This window comes from Bos mutus, chromosome 19, assembly GCF_027580195.1.
Source record: "Bos mutus isolate GX-2022 chromosome 19, NWIPB_WYAK_1.1, whole genome shotgun sequence".
In the NCBI taxonomy this organism is placed as follows: Eukaryota; Metazoa; Chordata; class Mammalia; order Artiodactyla; family Bovidae; genus Bos; species Bos mutus.
Window position 1 is genome coordinate 257055 of NC_091635.1, and position 19393 is coordinate 276447.

At 40.6% G+C, this 19393-nt stretch overlaps 1 protein-coding gene across 8 annotated transcripts in view; it reads left to right on the plus strand.

Annotated features, from left to right (window-relative positions):
- HELZ (helicase with zinc finger) overlaps window positions 1-15670 on the plus strand; it is a 146310-nt gene extending 130640 nt beyond the window's left edge. For all 8 annotated transcript variants that reach the window (XM_070388910.1, XM_070388908.1, XM_070388907.1 and 5 more), the window contains 2 exons: window positions 9330-9582; window positions 14276-15670. In XM_070388910.1, the coding sequence (XP_070245011.1) occupies window positions 9330-9582; window positions 14276-14610 (588 nt within the window). In that variant the 3' untranslated portion in view covers window positions 14611-15670. The remainder of the gene's footprint in view (window positions 1-9329; window positions 9583-14275) is intronic.
- The last annotated feature ends 3723 nt before the right edge of the window (window positions 15671-19393 follow it).

The window sequence follows — 19393 nt, forward strand, 5'->3', positions numbered from 1 at the left end:
GCGCTGGCTGAGTTCTGGGGTCGATAAGAGAAGTCAGGTGTTGTTTTGTACCAGAAAGGCCAAAATAAATAATTACAGCTCTGTGGCAGTGAGGCCCTTCTGCTCTGATACTGGTGCTGGAAAATGGAGGGTCTTATTTTTAAGGCTACTAGGGGAATGGGACTAGGGTAAGTTAAAGTACCACAAATCTTGCTGTTCTTACTAAGTTTTCCTGGTTTTTCTTGAGTGAGTGTTCCCCGGCTTTAATCTTCTGAATTCCAAGAAAGTGGTTGTGACAGTCTTTGTCAGTGTTCATTGCTGTTATGGTGTTCCTTATTCCACCGTTTTTACCGCTAACACTTGTGATACTCTAGTCAAATGAACTCATAATGTGTGGGGGAAGTAGCATGCCAAAGTTTTTATACGGTTTTATAAAGTTTCATACTTTGGTAAATAATGCTGAATACTGAATACTACACTTAAAATCATTGATCTATTTAAGCATTTCTTATTTTTGGAATTTAGTTCTTTATACCTTCAAGCTCTTAACATTTGTTATTACTGTTTAGCTGTGAGGGTATGAATAAGTGCTTTCAATTGTCATTGGGTTCTCAGAGTAAAATTGCTTTTGCAAAAACATTTGGTCATCTTTATTTTGATGCATGCAATTCACGAATAATGACTAACTTGCAACACTGAAGAAAATACCTTGACAAAGAAAAATATGTTTACCACATTTGCAGGTTTTGATGTTTACTGTGAATTCCTTCATTGCTAGGAGCCTTGATAGATGAGGCTTAAGCAGGATGAAAATACCCAGATGTGAGCAGCTAGCTTGAGCAGACGGGTTTTCATACTGTGTTTTGCTTGTTTTTTCTTTTTTATAATAATTTTGATTTTGTATTAACAAAAGATGTACCTGTTCAGCATGGAAAGTGTGGAAGCTAGAGCAATTATTCCTAATTTTGTCATACCAAGATAGCTACTGTAATGCCAGGAAGGAGGAAATTTCCTCTGCCCTTCTAGGTTCTTCCGGCTGGCCTAAGAATTAAATTGACATGATGAAACAGATGAATAGGAGAAACATCAAACCAGGTTTAATAACTGTCTGTACATGGGTGAGATCCAAGAAAACTGAGTAACTCACCAAAATGGTTGAAGCCCTTACCTCAGGTACCGTCTTCAACTGAAGACTAAAGGATGTGGGGTAGCTGGGTGTTCCGAGTGGAGGGAGGCAGCCAGCTGACAGGGAGAGGGAAAAGCACAGGTGTGGTGTGGTGCTTGCCCACAGCGCAGAGGCAAGGGGACTGGAGAGGAATCTTGACAGACAGACTTTGCTGGCTTCCTCCCTGGCTGGACCCCTGGTTCGCACTGTATTTCTCTCAGGCCCTCTAGCTGCATTCTTTTAGACGGTGAAGGGGAAGGGAGGTTCTTCCTGAGTCTTTCAGGCCTTACAGACAGTCAGCCTAAGTGAACCCTCACGCCAGAGAGACAGTTTTGGCGTGGCCACTTTTGTTCTCCTGCAGTGACGGGTAGCGCTTCGTAGCACTCACAGGTGAGAGCACGCGACTGATTAGTGGAGGGGGATTGCTTGTTGAAGATATGAAACAACTTTTTCCCTAGTTGCTGTGCTCAGTTATGTCACCCCATCAGACCTTTCTCCCCACCAGGTCAAGATCCCTAAAGGTGACCTTCATACTATTCTGTGACACTCTTTGCAACTTAAAACTCATAGAATTTTTAGTATTTTTAGGTGCTTAAAGCTTTACTCCATCAGTTTCCCTTACCTGCTTCACTGGGCCCTCAGCTGCCTGGATGAGGCTGGGGCTCTGAGTCTGGCAGAGGTGTCTGCGGTCTCACCCACATCTAATTCTTTGCCACTGTGATGGAGTAAGGAGAACAAAGGGCAAAGGGTCTTCCTTACCTGGCCCAGGTTACAGACCACTCCTGATTGGCTCCAGTTTGATTTCAAATTTCAGTGTAAGCTTGAGGTTATGATTCAGTTTTCTCCAAATATTTAGCCAGTTGTTTTCATGCTCTTTATTAAATTATTGCATTTTCACGGAATAGAATAGTAGCTTTCTTATCAAATACTAAATTCTTTCTAACAGCACTGAAATTCAAAGAGAAACAATAGAAGTTAACTCTGACTTCTGAGCTTCCAAGGATTCAGTTTCTAGTACTTTGGTGTGACTTGGATTTTTTCGGGGGTGGTTTTGATCTGAGTGGGTTTCCGCTTTGCACGATAACTTTAGAGTCTAACCTCTGAGACGCGCTTCTTCAGTATACTCTGCAGTGTCTCTGGACTTTGGCTTTCTGCCTCATCTGTCTATGTGTCTCTGTACCAGAATTACACTGTTTTAATTTTTGAGGCTTTCTGGTCTTCTGATTGGATGGTGTGAAGTGTCTCCCTTATTACTTCTTTTTTGTCTTCCAGTCACTGTTCAAAAGTGCAGGACAGAGGAGGTTATTCTCTGTTTTTTGTACTAGAAACTTAGAATACCTGTATGAACACCTCCCCCTGAGACAGAAGCTAAAACCTTTCTGAGGTTTTAATTTTAGTGACATTGAGTGGGTAGCTTACACTGGAGGAATTTTGTCTTTAAAAATATTTTAAACCTCTGACTTAGGAACTGGTACAGTCTCCAATATTTTCATTCTTTTTTCCTTTTTCCCTCCCTCCCTTCCTTTTTTCTTTGTGTTCTGAATGTTCCTCTGTAAAATTCTGTAATATTTTCATTTCTGGTTGAATGTATCCTTAGATTGGTTTTTCCTTGCTGTTTGTTATGAATAGGACCTTCTTTTCCCCATTATACTTTCTAGTCATTTTGTCTTGAGAGACAAATCCTCATTCTTCTTAGGTGGAGATAGTTTTATCATGTAAAAAAACTTTTGTTTAACATAGAGCCAGCACTGCTGATACTGGTGCAGAGCCAAGTTCTTATCATTTAAGATGTACTTATCATGAGATAGTTTGTTTAAAAGTGCTCAATTAGTAATAACTGGAAAATTCTTTTTAAAATGCCATTGTAAAAGTCTCCAAATGGTTATGAAGCTGTACATGTTTGTGCTGCAGTGGTGGTATTTTAGGTGGCCTGCTAAAGAAAACAGAATTCTTATAAGTCGCCAATTTTGATCGGCTTCCTATAAATCAGCATTTACTTATACCATCTTAGAGATGACATGTAAGTCTGTGTGATGTTATCTGCTTTGAAATAATTCTGTCTTATATGTAGGCTTTTGAACAAAGACACTTTTGACCTATCTATTTATTTTCATTTTTTCTTTGAATCAACTCTGTTTTGAGCTTAGTTTTCAGTACATTTTCAGGAAGTACTTGTCCTTCGGTACTCGATTTCAATACTGTTGTCTGATCATCCTCCCATCCCCCCACCCCAGCTCTCCAGCCAGGTCTCCTTCTGTGGAACACGGTATTACTGTACAAATGGAGCTGGAAGGCTATATTTTTGGCTGATTGACGTGTTCTGCCTGTCCTGACTTTAAAGGTGGATGACGATAGCTCATGATTGATGTTGCATAACCAGGTAGTGCTCTCTTCTCAGAGAGCGCGTCACTGCGTGGCCTCACAAACATCTAATGCGTATAACAGAGACAGTGATCGACAGATTAATAAATCAGACCTCTATTCATGCTCAAATTATCAAGGCTAATCATTTAAATGAGATGTTCTGTTTTAATTAAGGTTTCTGGCACCGTAGGTAATGAGACTTGGAATTTCCACCAGAGCATTTAGCTCTTCCTTAGTGATCAGCTTTGATAGTATAATTGTAAGTAGAGCCCTGATTCATTAAGTTGCTAACCTCTCCCCCGGTTTTTATTTATACATATACACGTGAAATGAATGGCCAGCTAACCCTATATATTAGAGATGGACCTTTTAAGACAGCGGTAAGCAGACTGTGAATTTTTGCTTAAACTGACAGCAGTCTTTAAAAATAGAAATTCATACATGAAATTAGTCATTTAGCTTTTTCTTCTTAAACGTATTTGGAACTTTAGCATTATACTTTGATTTTTAGAAGGAAATATTAGCAGTAGACTTAGAAAATAATGATCATATGTTTAGCAACATAATGAATTCACAGTTTAAACACGAAGAATGTTTGTAAACACACAGTATGTGTGAAGCTGATACTGAACCCAGGTGTAAGGATCTCTGACAGAGGAAAATAAGACTTTAAGGAGTAAGCAGTGAAATTATTTCAATTATTATTTTTATTTATTATTATTTTTATTATTTTATTTATTATTATTTCAATTATTAGACCTGAGGACTCTAAAATTAAATCTGCATGCCAGTCATTGGTAGAGTTGCCATCTAAAAGTAACAGAATATTCGGATTGGCAGGAGATGTAGGTAGAAAGAGTAGTCTCTTTAGGAAAAAAATGAGAGCTGGGCAAAAACAACAGGAAACAAAAAATGGTCAGGAAATAAGAAAAGAAGAAACAAAATAAACGATGAAAAGTATAACTTATATATTTAAACAGCCTAAGGGTCCTAAGTGTCAGTCAGTTCAGTTCAGTCGCTCAGTCGTGTCCGACTCTTTGTGACCCCATGAATCTCAGCACCCCAGGCCTCCCTGTCCATCACCATCTCCCGGAGTTCACCCAGACTCACGTCCATCAAGTCAGTGATGCCATCCAGCCATCTCATCCTCTGTCGTCCCCTTCTCCTCCTGCCCCCAATCCCTCCCAGCATCAGAGTCTTTTCCAATGAGTCACCTCTTCGCATGACGTGGCCAAAGTACTGGAGTTTCAGCTTTAGCATCATTCCTTCCAAAGAAATCCCAGGGCTGATCTCCTTCAGAATGGACTGGTTGGATCTCCTTGCAGTCCAAGGGGCTCTCAAGAGTCTTCTCCAACACCACAGTTCAAAAGCATCAATTCTTCGGCGCTCAGTTTTCTTCACAGTCCAACTCTCACATCCATACACGACCACAGGAAAAACCATAGCCTAGGTGGAAATAAAAGGACATTCTCTGTCAAAAATACATAAATTTTTTATAGGCAAGGGATCTTTTTCTCAAATTTTTGTTAGCGAGCCCTTCTTTCTCAACGTACTTCATAGGAATTTCCATCTGGGGAAAAAAATCTGAAATTTTGAACTCATTGTGCGTAATGGATTTCATTGTGTTGGAAGAGTGTAATTTCCTCATTTCTGTCTCACGACAGGGGACCAGGGGGACCAGAGTGGTTCTCCCTCAGAGTTTTATTTGGCAGAGGATGGTACCCCCTCGAAGCGTGAGGGCCTTGCTTTCTCTTTCTATAGGTTTTGTCTCTTCCCCAGAACCAGCCTTATGCAAATTAGGGCTAGCCTGGAAGGGGGAGTGTTTGTCTCACTTGAGGTTCTCACTCACGTCAGGGGACTTTTCCCTTTGTCTTTTAGCCACTGCCATTGTGGACTCCTTGTTCCTATTCTAACTACCTAACAATTGTAATCAATTAGCATGCTTTCAGTAGTTTTTTTTTTTAATTTAAGTAACTTAAATAGGCTTTATATGGCATAACACTTTATTTTAGCAGATACATCAAATTGTTGATGATTGTTAAAGTTGATGGATTATGTTTGGATATTTTAACAATAAAAAGTTTAAATATATTGTCATTGATTAGAACTTTGATTTACTGAAGACTTTAAAGTAAAACTTAGAACACTGGAATTAGCTGAGGCCTTGAAGATCATTTATTCTACCTCTTCCTTTTAAGGCTGTAACAGACATTAGTTTTGTACTTGAGTAGAACAACAACCACCCTTCACACATAAAGCCTTTAGAATGTGATCCCCTACAGTTTTTGATTGTGCTGAACACTCAGGGCATGGTAATGAAAAGAAGTGCTTTGTTTTGACTCTGAGAGCTAAGCTTCTTCGCGGCAGACCTTGGTAAGAGGGGCGCACTGTGCAGGCTGCTGTGGCCACTCGTTCACGCCCTGCCCGTCCAAGGAGAGCAAAGCAGTCGAGAAGCTGGGTCGCTCCACCCAATACCGTAAAGTAATAACTGCAACAAAGAAATTTCAAATGTACTGATTAAATTCACAGTTGACAGTAGTTAGAATGGTTAATAGTCTAGAAAATAGGAAATTCAGAATGATCTTAACCATTGGGAGAAAAAAATACCTTTAAAGTAGAGTAAAACTAAAGTTGAATTTAGATACTATACATAAAGACAGAAAAACAGTAAAAATATATGAGAAAGGATTGATGAGGCGGAAGTGCTGGAGTTGTCACTTGCCTTTTTCACCCAGTAGCTAAAACTTTGGAAATGCAGAAGTGACCCGGACATCCCTTATTTGACAGTGAGAGTCTCTCCTCCCTCCCTCCTTCCTTCTGCTTCAGGGCAGCCAGTCCAGGCCCACTCCCTCCCCCAGTTGATATCCTTGTGGTTCCATCTGTGGTGATCACTCTCACGTGCTTACTCTACAGTTTTCCCCATTTAATTGACCTGACAATATCTGCTTGTGCTGTCTTACATTTTATCCCCCCCAAATCCTGCTATTTCTGTGCCTATTTATCTCTCTCTCTTCTTTGTAATCTAACATCCAGTTCCTGATTTCCGATTTTTTGTAACAACAAAGGTAAAAGGAAGTTCCCTCCCAGTCATAATTGTTGCAGAAGGGGAGTCCCTTCCAGGGCCTGAAACTGGGCTCTTGTCTGAAACGAATTGTCTGAGGGGACACATGTGCTGACAAAGCAAGAGATTTTATTGAGAAGGGCGCCCCCAGGGAGAGCAGCAGGGTAAGGGAACGCAGGAGAACAGCTCTGCCACGAGGCGTTTATGGTGATGGCATTAGTTTCCAGTTGTCTTCAGCCAATCATTCTGACTCAGTCCTTCCTGGTGGTGCCTTGTTCAGCCAAGACGGATGCCAGAGAGAAGGATTCTGGGAGGTGGTCGGACATGGGGTGTCTCTTTCTGACTTTTCCCGAACTCTTCCGGTTGATGGTAGCTTATTAGTTCCATGTTCCTTACCAGGCCCTTCTGTCATAAAACAACTCATGCAAATAGTCGCTATGGTGCCTGGACACTGCCGGGAGCCGGCATATTGCATATTGAGTGCATATTGCGTATTGAGTGCAGCACTTTCCACAGCATCATCTTTCAGGATCTGGAATGGCTCAACTGGAATTCTGTCACTGCCGGGAGCCAGCGTGAGGAACTCCGCCCATGACAAAGGTCATGAGGAAGGAGGCTCGGCATACGCAAAGGCGGGATCGAGCCTCAGGAGTCCCCCATCTACCCCCAAATCCAGAGTCTGCCTACTTTCTGCTTTGTGCTCTCACCTACACCTCTGACTTTACGGGGGGCTGTCCCCCACTACCTCTCTCTGAAAAAAGAGTTAGCTTACAGCTCCAGTTAACAGTTTCTGGGTGTGACAGTGTTTAACCTACAAACTCCTTTGGAAGTCCTCTAGCCTGCCTGAATAGGTTTTTCCGGCCACATGTGATTGCTCAGAGCCTCCCAACTGTGAGAGGCATGAGATGTTCTAAACTGTCTAAATACAGATTCCTTTGAGCAGTTAAAAGATTGATTAGAAATTGTATTGGTGAAGGGCTTTTCACTTGTTGGGCCAATGTTTGCTGCTAAGTTTCCATATCCCTTACCTGCTGTGTCCCTGGCAGTGTATTGATTAATATAATTGGTGTAAATAGTAGCTTTAATGTTTGTAACCTGGGACCCTTGAGTTAATTCTTTTTCTTGTTATAGCCCACCACACCTTTGCTCTGTAGGAATGCAACTTTATCTAATGCTTTTGGAGGGTGGCTCCTGACCGATCACCTTTAGAGAAAAATAAGTTTTCTGAAGAAAGGGTCTTAAAATGTTAACAGGCCTCCGGGCCAGAAGATGATGCAAATCACCTAAGCTTTTGCGTATGATAAGTTTGCAGGAAGAAAGCCTGGCTTGCTGCATGACTCTACCCCTTCCCCCATTATCCTCTATGCATAACTTAAGGTATAAAAACTACTTTGGAAAATAAAGTGCGGGCCTTGTTCTCCGAAACTTGGTCTCCCCATGTCGTTCCTTCTCTCACCTTCTGGCTGAATTATTCAGCCTCTTTTCTCCACTGAATTTCCTCACTGAGCTATCCTCATTCCATTACTCTTTATATCCTTAATTAACGTTTAATTAAGCAATTGTTTCCTTTTCCTCGCCTACTCCGTCTCTCCTTCGAACACCCTGGATCAGCCGGGGCTGGACCCCGGCAGGCCACGGTGGGCGGTTTCAATCAGTGTGCTTCCCCTAACAATAATGACTAGAAACTGAATAGCAAATCTGTTACTATAGGGAGAGGGAGGGGGAAAGAAAAAGCCAGCCCCATCCTGTCGTTTAAGATCTAGCGAGGAAGTCTCTTCTATGTTAGGTCACAACGGACCCTTCCAGTGCTCTAGCGGCTGTGTGTGCCGAACTCACTCGGTTCTCACAGTCCTAAGAGCTGCGTACTCTGGGTTATGAAGATACACGCACGGTTGAAGTTCCCAAGAGGTGAAGTCAGTTGTCCAGGGTGATGTTCCCAGTAAAAGCAGCCTGAAGTCTGCCCAGAGAGTCTGGCCATAGACTGAGGCTGGGCAACTCACTCTGCTACATCCTGCCTTGCTGTTAGGACTGAGATTGAGCCATGGTCACAAAAGTCAGGCCAGGAAACTTGGAGGGCACTTAAGGAGTTTCTGGCAAATGCATCCTGACAGAGGGCTAAAGAAATTTTCATGCAATGTAGGGAAGAGAAAAACGTTAATTTTAAGTTTCAGACATACAAAGGATTGGTTGAAGAATAATGAATGTTCCGTTTTAGTTGAAGACGGTTTAAAGGAAGGCTGCAGTGGGGCCAAGCAGGTGCACCTCGTTGGGGGTGGGGAACCCTGCCTTGCTATCAGATCTAAGGAATAATAAACCAGGAGGTTGTGAAGGGCCCACAAGATGAGTCTCAAATGGATGAGTATGTTCAAGATGTTGTGGTTCAATTGGTTGTGACTATAATATCCCCTTTTAATTTTGAGCAGATATGTTTCTTCATGCTTAATTTAATGTTACCTAAAATGTTGATGGAACTTTGGAACTGAAGACAGGTGCTTCAGTCCCATGTCTTACAAACAAGAAAGCAGAGTTAGAAATGAGATGTGTCGTGTGATAGGACTGCCTGCCAAGGGCCAGAACTGCGTTTGAATCCAGGTCTCCATACACCATGTCCACAGCTCAGGCTGCTTTGTGGGGGTGTTTCATAGTCACAGAAGAGAGTGGTTTTGAGAATTTCCACTTAATACAGTGAGATTGCTGTGTACATAAGAGAGTAGGGTGTCATTTTCACAGATTTATGAAATGTCCTTCTTCTTTGTGTAGTATGAACCCAGAGGACCGGGTCGGCCCTTGTACCAAAGAAGAATCTCATCTAGCTCAGTGCAGCCTTGTTCTGAAGAAGCAAGCACTCCTCAAGACAGTCTTGCTCAGCGTAAAGAGCTTCAGGACCATAATAACCAGTCTTCTTTCACCTTTTCCTCCCCGGAGTCCTGGGTAAACGCCACCTCATCCACCCCCTATCAGAACATTCCGTGCAATGGATCCAGCAGGCCAGCCCAGCCCAGAGAGTTGGCAGGTAAGACAGGGTTGGTGGTGGCCACAGCTGCAGTGCTAACTGGTCAGCTCCCACTGTAGATGGGGTTTTTTCTTCTCCCATTTCTTCCATTTGCATGATTGTCTTTGAACAGTAGTTAATGGTCATTGCTTACAGCTGTGCCTCAGGATTCATATTAATTTAGGACCATATAGGTTCTACATATATGATCTGGAAGGTAAGTAATGTATCAATATTTGGGAACTGATTATTTTGATGATTGTAACCTGTGAATGGGTGAAAGAAGTAAGGGCAACAAAAATACATTTCTAAATAGAATCACCTTTGCTTGGGAAGAGCTTGCTTTGGGGATTTTTGTCTCTTTTTTTTTTTTTTCCAGTAGGGTCTAATATTTTGAGATTTAGAAATCCAGAGTTTATTTCTTATATTGTGATGAAGTAAGAAATCCAAATCCAAAGAAGAAAAAGAAGACATAGGAAGGCGTTGGAACAGACATGGCTGTGAACTAGTATGGTGGGAAGTCTGAACACCATTGTCTTTCCCTTGTCTCCTTTTTTTATGTTGACTGTAAAGAAATGTTAAATGTGAAGAATGGTGTTATTTGATGTCTGATCTGTGGCCTTGTCTTTGTAGGCTGTAAGTGTTGATCTTTGTGAACAAGTCTGTAGTCGTTGGTAAATTTCTGCCTTGGTAGCATCAACCTTTGTGTTTTGTTAATTGTATTCCTCGTTAGAATGTGAATCCATTGTTTCTGTAACTGACCCATTTTGGAGAATGTGCATACAAGCATATTTTTAGAACAAGAGGTATGGTAGGTCAGAAGCATTAAATAGGTACTAGTTTCATTCCCAGCAAGAGACATTGTCACTTTAATCTTTAAACACTCATTAGTACCTTCTGTGTGTAAGCTGCTGTATTTCACCTGGGATTGCTTTGTCATTTTCGAGGTCTAGCAAAAACACATTCATCATATTTGGATTTCCTGAGAAACATCTAAATTACAAATAAGTGTTGAAAATTTGTTCCTTTTTAGTTGTTTTGTTTATTATAATTTATTTTAAAAACAACATCATTTCTCCTTTTTTTTCCAACCTAAACTTTAAGATAGCTTTCGGTTTTCCTTGTGGCTCAGCAGGTAAAGAATCCGCCGGCAATGCAGGAGACCTGTGTTCAATCCCTGGGTTGAGAACATCCCCTGGAGAAGGGAAAGCCTACCCACTCCAGTATTCTGGCCCCGAGAATTCCATGGACTGTGTAGTCTATGGGATCGCAAAGAGTCAGACACGACTGAGAGACTTTCACTTTCACTTTGGCCAAAATCAATAAAAAGTTGATAAGGTAGAAATTTCCTGAACAAGTGCCCAGAGCATATGTCATTTATGGTGTCTTTTCCACAAATATTATTATTTTTTTCCTTGTATTGTTTAGTCACTAAGTCATGTGGTGTGTCTAGTTGGTAAGTCGTGTCTTACTCTGTGACCCTAGGGACTATAGCCCGCCAGGCTCCTGTGTCCATGAGATTTCCTAGGCAGGAATACTGGAGTGAGTTGCCATGTCCTTCTCCAGGGGATCTTCTGACGCAGGAATCAAACCTGGGTCTCCTGCATTGACAGGAGGATTCTTTACCACTGAGCCCCTGGGGAAGCCCGCTTTCTTCATTGCTAGAAAACAAATAGCAGTGTCCTTTAGCTGAAAGTAACACTTACCTAAGGGATTCCTGGGTGACACTAGCAGTAAGGAAAACGCCTGCCCACGCAGGAGACGGGAGAACCTGGGTCAGGAGGACCCCTGGAGAAGGACGTGGCTACCCACTCCAGTGTTCCCGCCTGGAGAATCCCATGGACAGAGGAGCCTGGTGGGCTATGGTCCATGGGCCACACAGAGTCAGACATGACAAAGCACACACACACCACTTAGCTAAATGTTTAAAAACTAATTCAAAAATCACTAATATCCTGAAGCACACCTTCTAGTCTCACAGCACGTATATATGTGTATGTATATATGTGTATATGCATTTATTTTATTTTGTCTTATTTTACTTGTAGAGGAAGGTAGCAATTGCCAGTAGCAAATCAGAAGGAGAATTATCACCACTTGGGAAAGTTCTTTCTAAAGTTTGAGACTTATTTCTTGAGTTGAAGGAAACTGTATTGGTTTGGAATTTAAAGGAGGTCATGACATGGCTGTATTTCTCCACATTTGCAAGCATGAGAGCAAAGGTCATGTTTCTGACCTTTTTGAACTTTTGGATTCCCATTTTGGCACTGATCACACTTCTGGCTCTTGGTGAACGCCTGACTGCTGAGTAAGGAGAGCATGAAAACAGATCCTGTGCGATCGAGGGGGTGACCAGTCTCAGTGTGGGGCCTGGTCCCTGACGGCGCCCACAGTGAGGGTGGGGCTCAGCCCCCGACACTGGGTGTTCCAGTTCTGTTCTTTTGTCCTGGTGACAAAGCATACTTTATCAAGCATTTTCTTTTCATAAACAGATGAAAATTAAAGATTAGGTAGAAAAATGTATTTGAAAAAAAGTATTGGTTGCCAAATTAGTAAAATTCATAGTTTTAAAGAATAGTTTGTCTTATCTGGAGTATATGTGGTAAATCAGATTGACAGACATCTTTACTTTCATGGTTAATAAGCATGTAGGCATTAGGTTAAACTGCCTCTAAAATATTATTTTGTATGTATTATTTAATTAAAAATATTCTAAACTCTAATTGTTCTGAAAATGAGAGCATGGTTAAGTAAGAAGACTTGGTAAATAAAAATAGTTTTGAACAACCAATAAAATACTTATTTTGTGTATTAGGCAGTGCAAGATCCTTTTATATTGAAATGTTTGTTAAACTAATACGCTTAAAAGCAATTGTTTTCATTCACAAAATGACATTTAGACGGGAAAGGTGATAAATGTTCCAGAAAGCTGTTAAATGGCTTAAAATAATTTTAAACAATTTGTGAATTTTTTAAAGTTTTAAAATAGTAATATGAAATTAGCATACTGAGTCAATGAAATACTAAAACTAAACTTTCCAGTCCACAAATAGGTAATAAACATAGCGGAAAATGTCCATAAATATCAATAATCAAAGACATGCAGAGTAGAACTGTAAGATAATTATTCACTTATAAACTAGGCTAAGATAAATAGTAACACTGTGTTGTGATGTAGCAGGGACGCGGGCAGATTTGTTGACTGAGTGTAACCGGGCAGTGCTTTCCCACGGGGTGACTGGCCACAGCTAGCACAGTTAGCACTGTGTATCCCTGGTGGCTCAGCTGGTGGGTGGAGAATCCACCTGCAGTGCGGGAGGCCTGAGTTTGATCCCTGGTTTGGAAAGATCCCCTGGGGATGGGAACAGCTACCCACTCCAGTATTCTGGCCTGGAGAATTCCATGGAATATACAGTCCCTGGGGTCACAAAGAGTCGGACACCACTGAGTGACTTTGACTTTCACTCTGATGGTTAGGGTATGTTTAGCTTTGTAAGAAACCAGCAAACTCCTGCACCAAGAGTTCCTGTTGCTCCACGTTTCACCAGCATTTGGCAATGTCAGCGTCCCGATATGGGCCGTTCTGATAACTGCTCAGTGGGGTCTCATTAGATGGGGCTTTTCTGGTGGCTCAGCTGGTAAAGCGTCTGCCTACAGTGCAGGAGATCCGAGTTCGATCCAAGGGTTGGGAAGATCCCCTGGAGAAGGGAATGGCAACCCACTCCAGTATTCTGGCCTGGAGAATCCCGTGGGCTGTCATGAAGAGTCCGACACAACTGAGCAACGTTCACACACACATGTGCTGTATGGTACTTTTAGGGATTTATCTGAAGGAAACAGGCATGAATATTTAGGAAACTCTATCTTTTATAACATTTGAAAAGTGAAAAATTGACTGCTATCCAGATTCTTTAAATGAGAGGTTCCTTTAAAAAGTTACGAAATGTCTGCATTGTTTGACATCCTTAGGGAAAATGCACCAACAGGTTAAGCCTTAGCTCTGGTATCTGGAAATCTGAATGGTTATTTTCTTCTTTGGCTTTTGTGTAGTTTCGTGTTATCCTCAATGAATATGTATTATGATTATCACTCAATATAATGGTTAAAATTTTAAAGCATTGGAAATAAAATCAGTGTTTAAAGCAAGTTATGATGTAGTGGGGCCATGAAATGAGTTAGGAAGAGTGGAGTCAATATTAAAATCAGGCAGATTACAGGAAGTGTGAAGTGAAGTTTACCGTTCTTCTCTCACTTTATTCCATTTTTACTTACATATTACAAGAAAAGGTAGCATTTTTAAGAAACAGAATCTGATGCTACTGTTCTTCAGTTAATAATAGAAGCTATCTTAACCAGACGACTGGTTGAAGAGCTCATTTTTAAGAAAGAACGTATTTGCTCCCATTTTCAGCCTATGAGTAGTTAATAAATATCAAAGTGTACAATTAAACAAATTAGTTTTTGAAGCAGACCTTCAGACTTGACCTTCAGGTTTTAATATGTCTAGTTACTGCAGCTTACATAGTTAACTTTTTTCAAGCGTTTCTGAGATGAAGAAGTTTGCTTAGATATGTTGTGGTTTCAGGGTTCTGTGGCAGAAGCCGTCTGTCCCTGAGTTCCTGGAGGTGAGAACCAGTAGAGACACGGAGTTAATGAGGTGCCTGGGCGTTGCTGGGCTTGCCCCTAAATCGGTGTTACTGTTTTCTGCTTCTAGCTCCACCCAAGACCGTCAAAGCCCCCGAGGAACATCTGAAGCCTGAGAGCCTTGAGGGGTCCAGTTCCTTCAATTACAGCGTGCTGCAGCATCTCGGCCAGTTCCCCCCGCTCATGCCCAACAAGCAGATCGCCGAGTCGGCCAGCAGCAGCAGCCCGCAGAGCTCCGGGGGCGGCAAGCCTGCCATGTCCTACGCCAGCGCCCTGCGGGCCCCTCCAAAGCCCAGGCCCCCGCCCGAGCAGGCCAAGAAGAGCAGCGACCCTCTGTCTCTGTTTCAAGAACTCAGCCTGGGGAGCTCAGCCGGCAGCAATGGCTTTTACTCCTATTTTAAATAATCACTTTTTTTCCTCCAGGGAGAATGTTCTAATTTCTGTATCAGTAGAACTAAGGTAGCCAGCCTTCACCTATAGCTGCACAGTTTCCTTTGTTTTCATGTTAAATATGTTCTCACTTAATTGCTTTGCTGCTAGACTTGCAACTAATTTTTTTTAAGTATATTCCATTATTTGCATTTTTGACGTGAGTCAGAATTTTGACAGCTTTTATGTGGAATAAAAAAATATTTTTAAATTTGTGTATTGTTATATATGTTTGCATCAAGCTAGCAGCTAAGAAGTTAATTGTGCAACTATTAAAAAAAAAAGAAAAAAAAGTTTGTCTAAAATGTATTTAAAGAGAAAAAAAATTGTAAGTAGCATTTACATTTATTCAATAATATTACCATATGCTGGGTTTCTGTACCAGAAATGGCCAGTTGATGTACAAATGTATGTTATTTTTGCTTAAATTCATTGAAAATTTTTTAAAATAAAGGGGCAGCATCTTCTGAATACTTTTAAGTTTCATCAGCTTTTTTTGGTGGCAAGATGCTGCCCTCTAAAACTTTTATAGTTTTAGTCTGTATGATGCGCTATTGTCCTCTCCATCCACCGTAGGACAGAGTTAAAGGCATTCTTCGCAGGTGTATTTCCTATGCCACTGTTTTTTGTAACCTGAAAAAAACATGGGCATACTTAGTTATTTTTTGGACAAGCTACCCTTCAAGCTTGTTTTTAATGTTCATTTGATAGTGTGGTTTTTTTTAAACAATCATGAAGCTGAAAAATTTTTAGGATTGTTGGTGCTTAGTAGACTTGATAACTATTTTAAAAATGCGTGAATTTAGTAAAATCTTTTTTTCCCCACTCTGCATGTGTAAATGTTTGTAATCTGGCTTCCCCCTCCAGTGGTTAAAGAACTGTGCCGCTTTACGGTTTCTTTTCCCTCCAGTAAAAATTTTGGTACCTTATTTGATGTTTACATTAAAATGTGACATTATACATGGCAAATTCAAATATTTTGCTAACTGTTTTGTTTGAGGAATATAATTAAAGAAGAAATATAATGTTTATCAAAGATGTATCAAAATTCATCAAAATCTGGGGCAAAAACTACCCTTGTTTTTCGTCTTTCGATTCTTCTGAAAGAACCCCACTGAACTTGTACAAAAATATAAAATTTAAACAGCTCTCCTAAATATTCTACAGTCTAGACATTGTTTTGAGTGAACTTTGGTAAAATCCAAAGAAAAGCGTTGACCCTCTTCAAACGTGTGGTCTTGTGACACTTTTGAAGCAAAGCATGTCCGCATTGTTTTCCTGACCTAGTCGTACTACTTTTCTATTTCAGAGGTGTCTTGAAACTACAATATAACCTTTTTTAAAAAATAAAATAATAGGATAAGGTTGGGAAACATTGCAAATCCTGAATGGATCCTGATGATCCGTTCAGCAATAGTTTTTTGGAAGACTCCTTTTGAGTAGGCCATCATATATTCGCAGTCCATTTGTAAAACAGCTGAAAAGCAGAGGGATAAAGGAAAACTTGTAGAGCAGGAGTTTGGCCGCAGCAGCAGTCCCCTGTAGCCATAGGAGCTCGGGAGAGGAGAGGAGTGGGCCTCTGGTTGGAGGTGGCCGAGCCGCACGACCAACGGGGAAGCCTCTTCTGTCCAGAGTGCGGCTGGCTTGTGTGTGGCCGCTCCACAGAGGCCTTGGTGCTGTGTGAGGGGCAGGTGTTGCAGGCTGCACGCGTGGTCACGGTTAGTGCAAGTCACAGTTGGGAATGAAGCCAGCAATTGAACAGCACCTCGGTTTCTGTGTACCATGTCAGATCACCACATTCAGCGGTGTTGGATTTTACTCAACATAACTTTAGTCGTGAAAAAAGAAGAAAAATCTTGCTACATAGCTGCGTATTTCCAACTTGGTGACAAAACTCAAGATAGAGCCCAGATGAAAATGAGATCTCCTGACGTGAGGGTGTCTGTGAAAAGCAGCGTTCTTGTTAGTGAGGACCCTCCTCCCCCACAAATATCCAGGACTACGACACAGCTAGGTGAATGGTCAAAAGTATGTTGGTGAAGACTGAACTGTCACCTCAGGGCTGTCAGTTAAGCCTGTGTCATAAAGTAATTGCCTAATTACCTGTTTTCCATACCTGAACCTTTAAAAAATACTAGTTTTAAAATTATTTAAATGTGCCCACCCCACCACCTTATATAAGTATGTTGATGATGGAAGCTTTGCCTAAGGAAGCTTGGGTCGTTGTGACTTGAATGTGCTAAGCAGTTATTTCTGAAAAACTAAAAATAATAGCTACTTCCTAGTCCTCTGCTGTGCTGAGCATGTCTGAGTGATCCTTATTTCTTTGTCGTTCCTGTAGCCAGTCAAGGAATCAACGTTCTTCCCATCCAGTACGCTCTTAGATTCACCTTCAAATGCGTACGCCAACCTCTAATATGCTTGGTCCTCAGCTTTCCTTAATGCCATATTTCCAGCTGTGCTTTGAGTATTATGTATGTGTAATCCTTGTGAGAGTTTTGAGGAAGTCTTAACTGCAGGAATCATTGCAAGTTTCCATTGCAGTGAGGCGTGGCTTCTGAGTACCAGTCCTGCTCCTGGATCTGACTTGGGCAGCATGAGCAGGCGCCCACGGATCAGACTGATACAGCAGTTGATGGTCGGCCCCCTTGTCTGCAGGGGCCGTGGTCACAGAGTCAACCAAGTGCAGATGAGAGATACTAAAAAAGATTCCAGAATATTCCAGAAAGGAGAACTTGAATTTGCCATGCACTGGCAACCATTTACATAGCATCTATATTGTATCAGGTATTATAAGTAATCTAGAGAATGATTTAAAGTATATGGGAGGGTGTGTGAGTTACATGCAAATACCGTGTCATTTTATAGAAGAGACTTGAACTCCAGCGCCTGCAGATCCCAAGGGATGACCTTATTTCATATAAAGGTTCAACCTAAGTTCAGATAGAACTTCCTTATTTTTAAAGCTTGATGTTGCCTCTGGGATAATACCAAGTGTTACCAACTTCCTTTTCTTGCAATACAGATTTCTTCCAAGTGAAGTTAATTGTTCACATGATGTCTTTCTGCTGCTTTGTTCTCTGTATCACTCTGAAGTTTCCTTTTCTTTTGCCAGAACTATTTTTTATTCATTTTACTTTTTAATTTCAGTGCTACTGAGATTTTTTTTTTTTTACATTAAACTTCTTTTGGATGATAGAATTTGTAGAGTTTTCATGCTAATTTTTTTTCCTGATCTAAAAATGAATTTCTATTAAGATTTGAAGAGCTTCATTCACTGTAACATGGATATTTCTGGTGTGTTTTAAAGGGGGTTTTGGTTGCTATTTTGGCATTTTGGCTTGCGCTTTGCCAAATTGTTGTAGCAGAGCTTTGTTTTTGATTAACCAGCAGTTAATTATTGACCGTTTAAACAACATAACCTTCATTTTCCTTTCCTCAGACAGGTCGGCTTTCTCTCTATCCGGGTCATGCTGTATGTGTGAAATAACAAACTGCCTTGTGGCTTTATTCATCAAAGATTCTAGAATAAGTTTGGGTTTGATGTAAACATCAATTGGTCTTTTCAGTTCAAAGAATTTCAGAATAAGTAAAATAAGCAGAATTCCCACTGAATAAGCATCACCTAATTAAACATAGCAGTCTCCAAGACCTATTTGTGAAAACAGTTTCCGTGTTTACGGAGGCATTGAAATTGCTGAGAAAGTTAACTGAATTTCCTAACTTGAAATAATGAATATATAGTGTTACCTTGCTCTCGTGTAGTCGATTTTACATGTTTCATATTTTCCACATGTACACATCTGAGAGCAAAGCTATAAACATGTAAGAATTCATCTCTAGCCACCTTGACTGGAGAGAGCCACTTTGCCTAAGAGCCAGGGTGTGAAAACCAGCGTCAAGATAAATTTTAGATTTCAACTACTGTTATGAAGATTAGACTTACTGAAATCACCATTTTAAGAAGAGACACCTGTTATCCTTAGACAGCATTTTTTCAAACTGGAGTTGTTTTTAAAAAGAGAACCCAGAAAAAGCCTATAAAAATACAAGATTAAAACTTTAAATATATTGAAAGATACAAATTGCTACCATAAATGTTACTTAGGCTATCTGGTTTTTCTTCTAGCTCCACGAAGGTAGTAATTTGTCTTTTGTAAGATTTACTGGACGTGTTTCTTGCTAACCATCCCTTTAAAGTAGGAGAACCCTCAATTTCTAGCATGACGCTATGTGTTCCTAAATCTCAAAATAAATGTTTGAGTGGATCTGATGGTTTGCTCCACTCTTTGCCACCTGATCCACAACTATTAGGCACTTAGAAATAACGGATAACGTTCTAACTATGATTTCTTGTTCAGAATATCACTTAGTGCTGTCCGTCACATACTATAAAGACATCAGGAAATAGTAAGCAGCATTTCAGCCTTCAAAGTACTCCTTGTATTAGGTTTCTCAAACTCTCCTTCTACTTGAGGTTGGATGTTTATGTGCTGAGGTTTCACTGTCAAGCTGCTAAATTGACACTTAACTACTTCCATACCTGTTTAATAAGCAATTTCAAGACCATTGTTACAAGGAATGGATCTTACTAACATTTTTATAAAACACATTCAGGAAATGGCATTGTTATTCCTTTAAATTAGAATATCAGATTAAACAATTACAAAAATTTTAATGTATTTAAATTTTTTGAAATGTTTGAAAATAATCTACTTTGGAATAAATGTTAAGGAAATAGTCACAGGAGTTTCTAAAT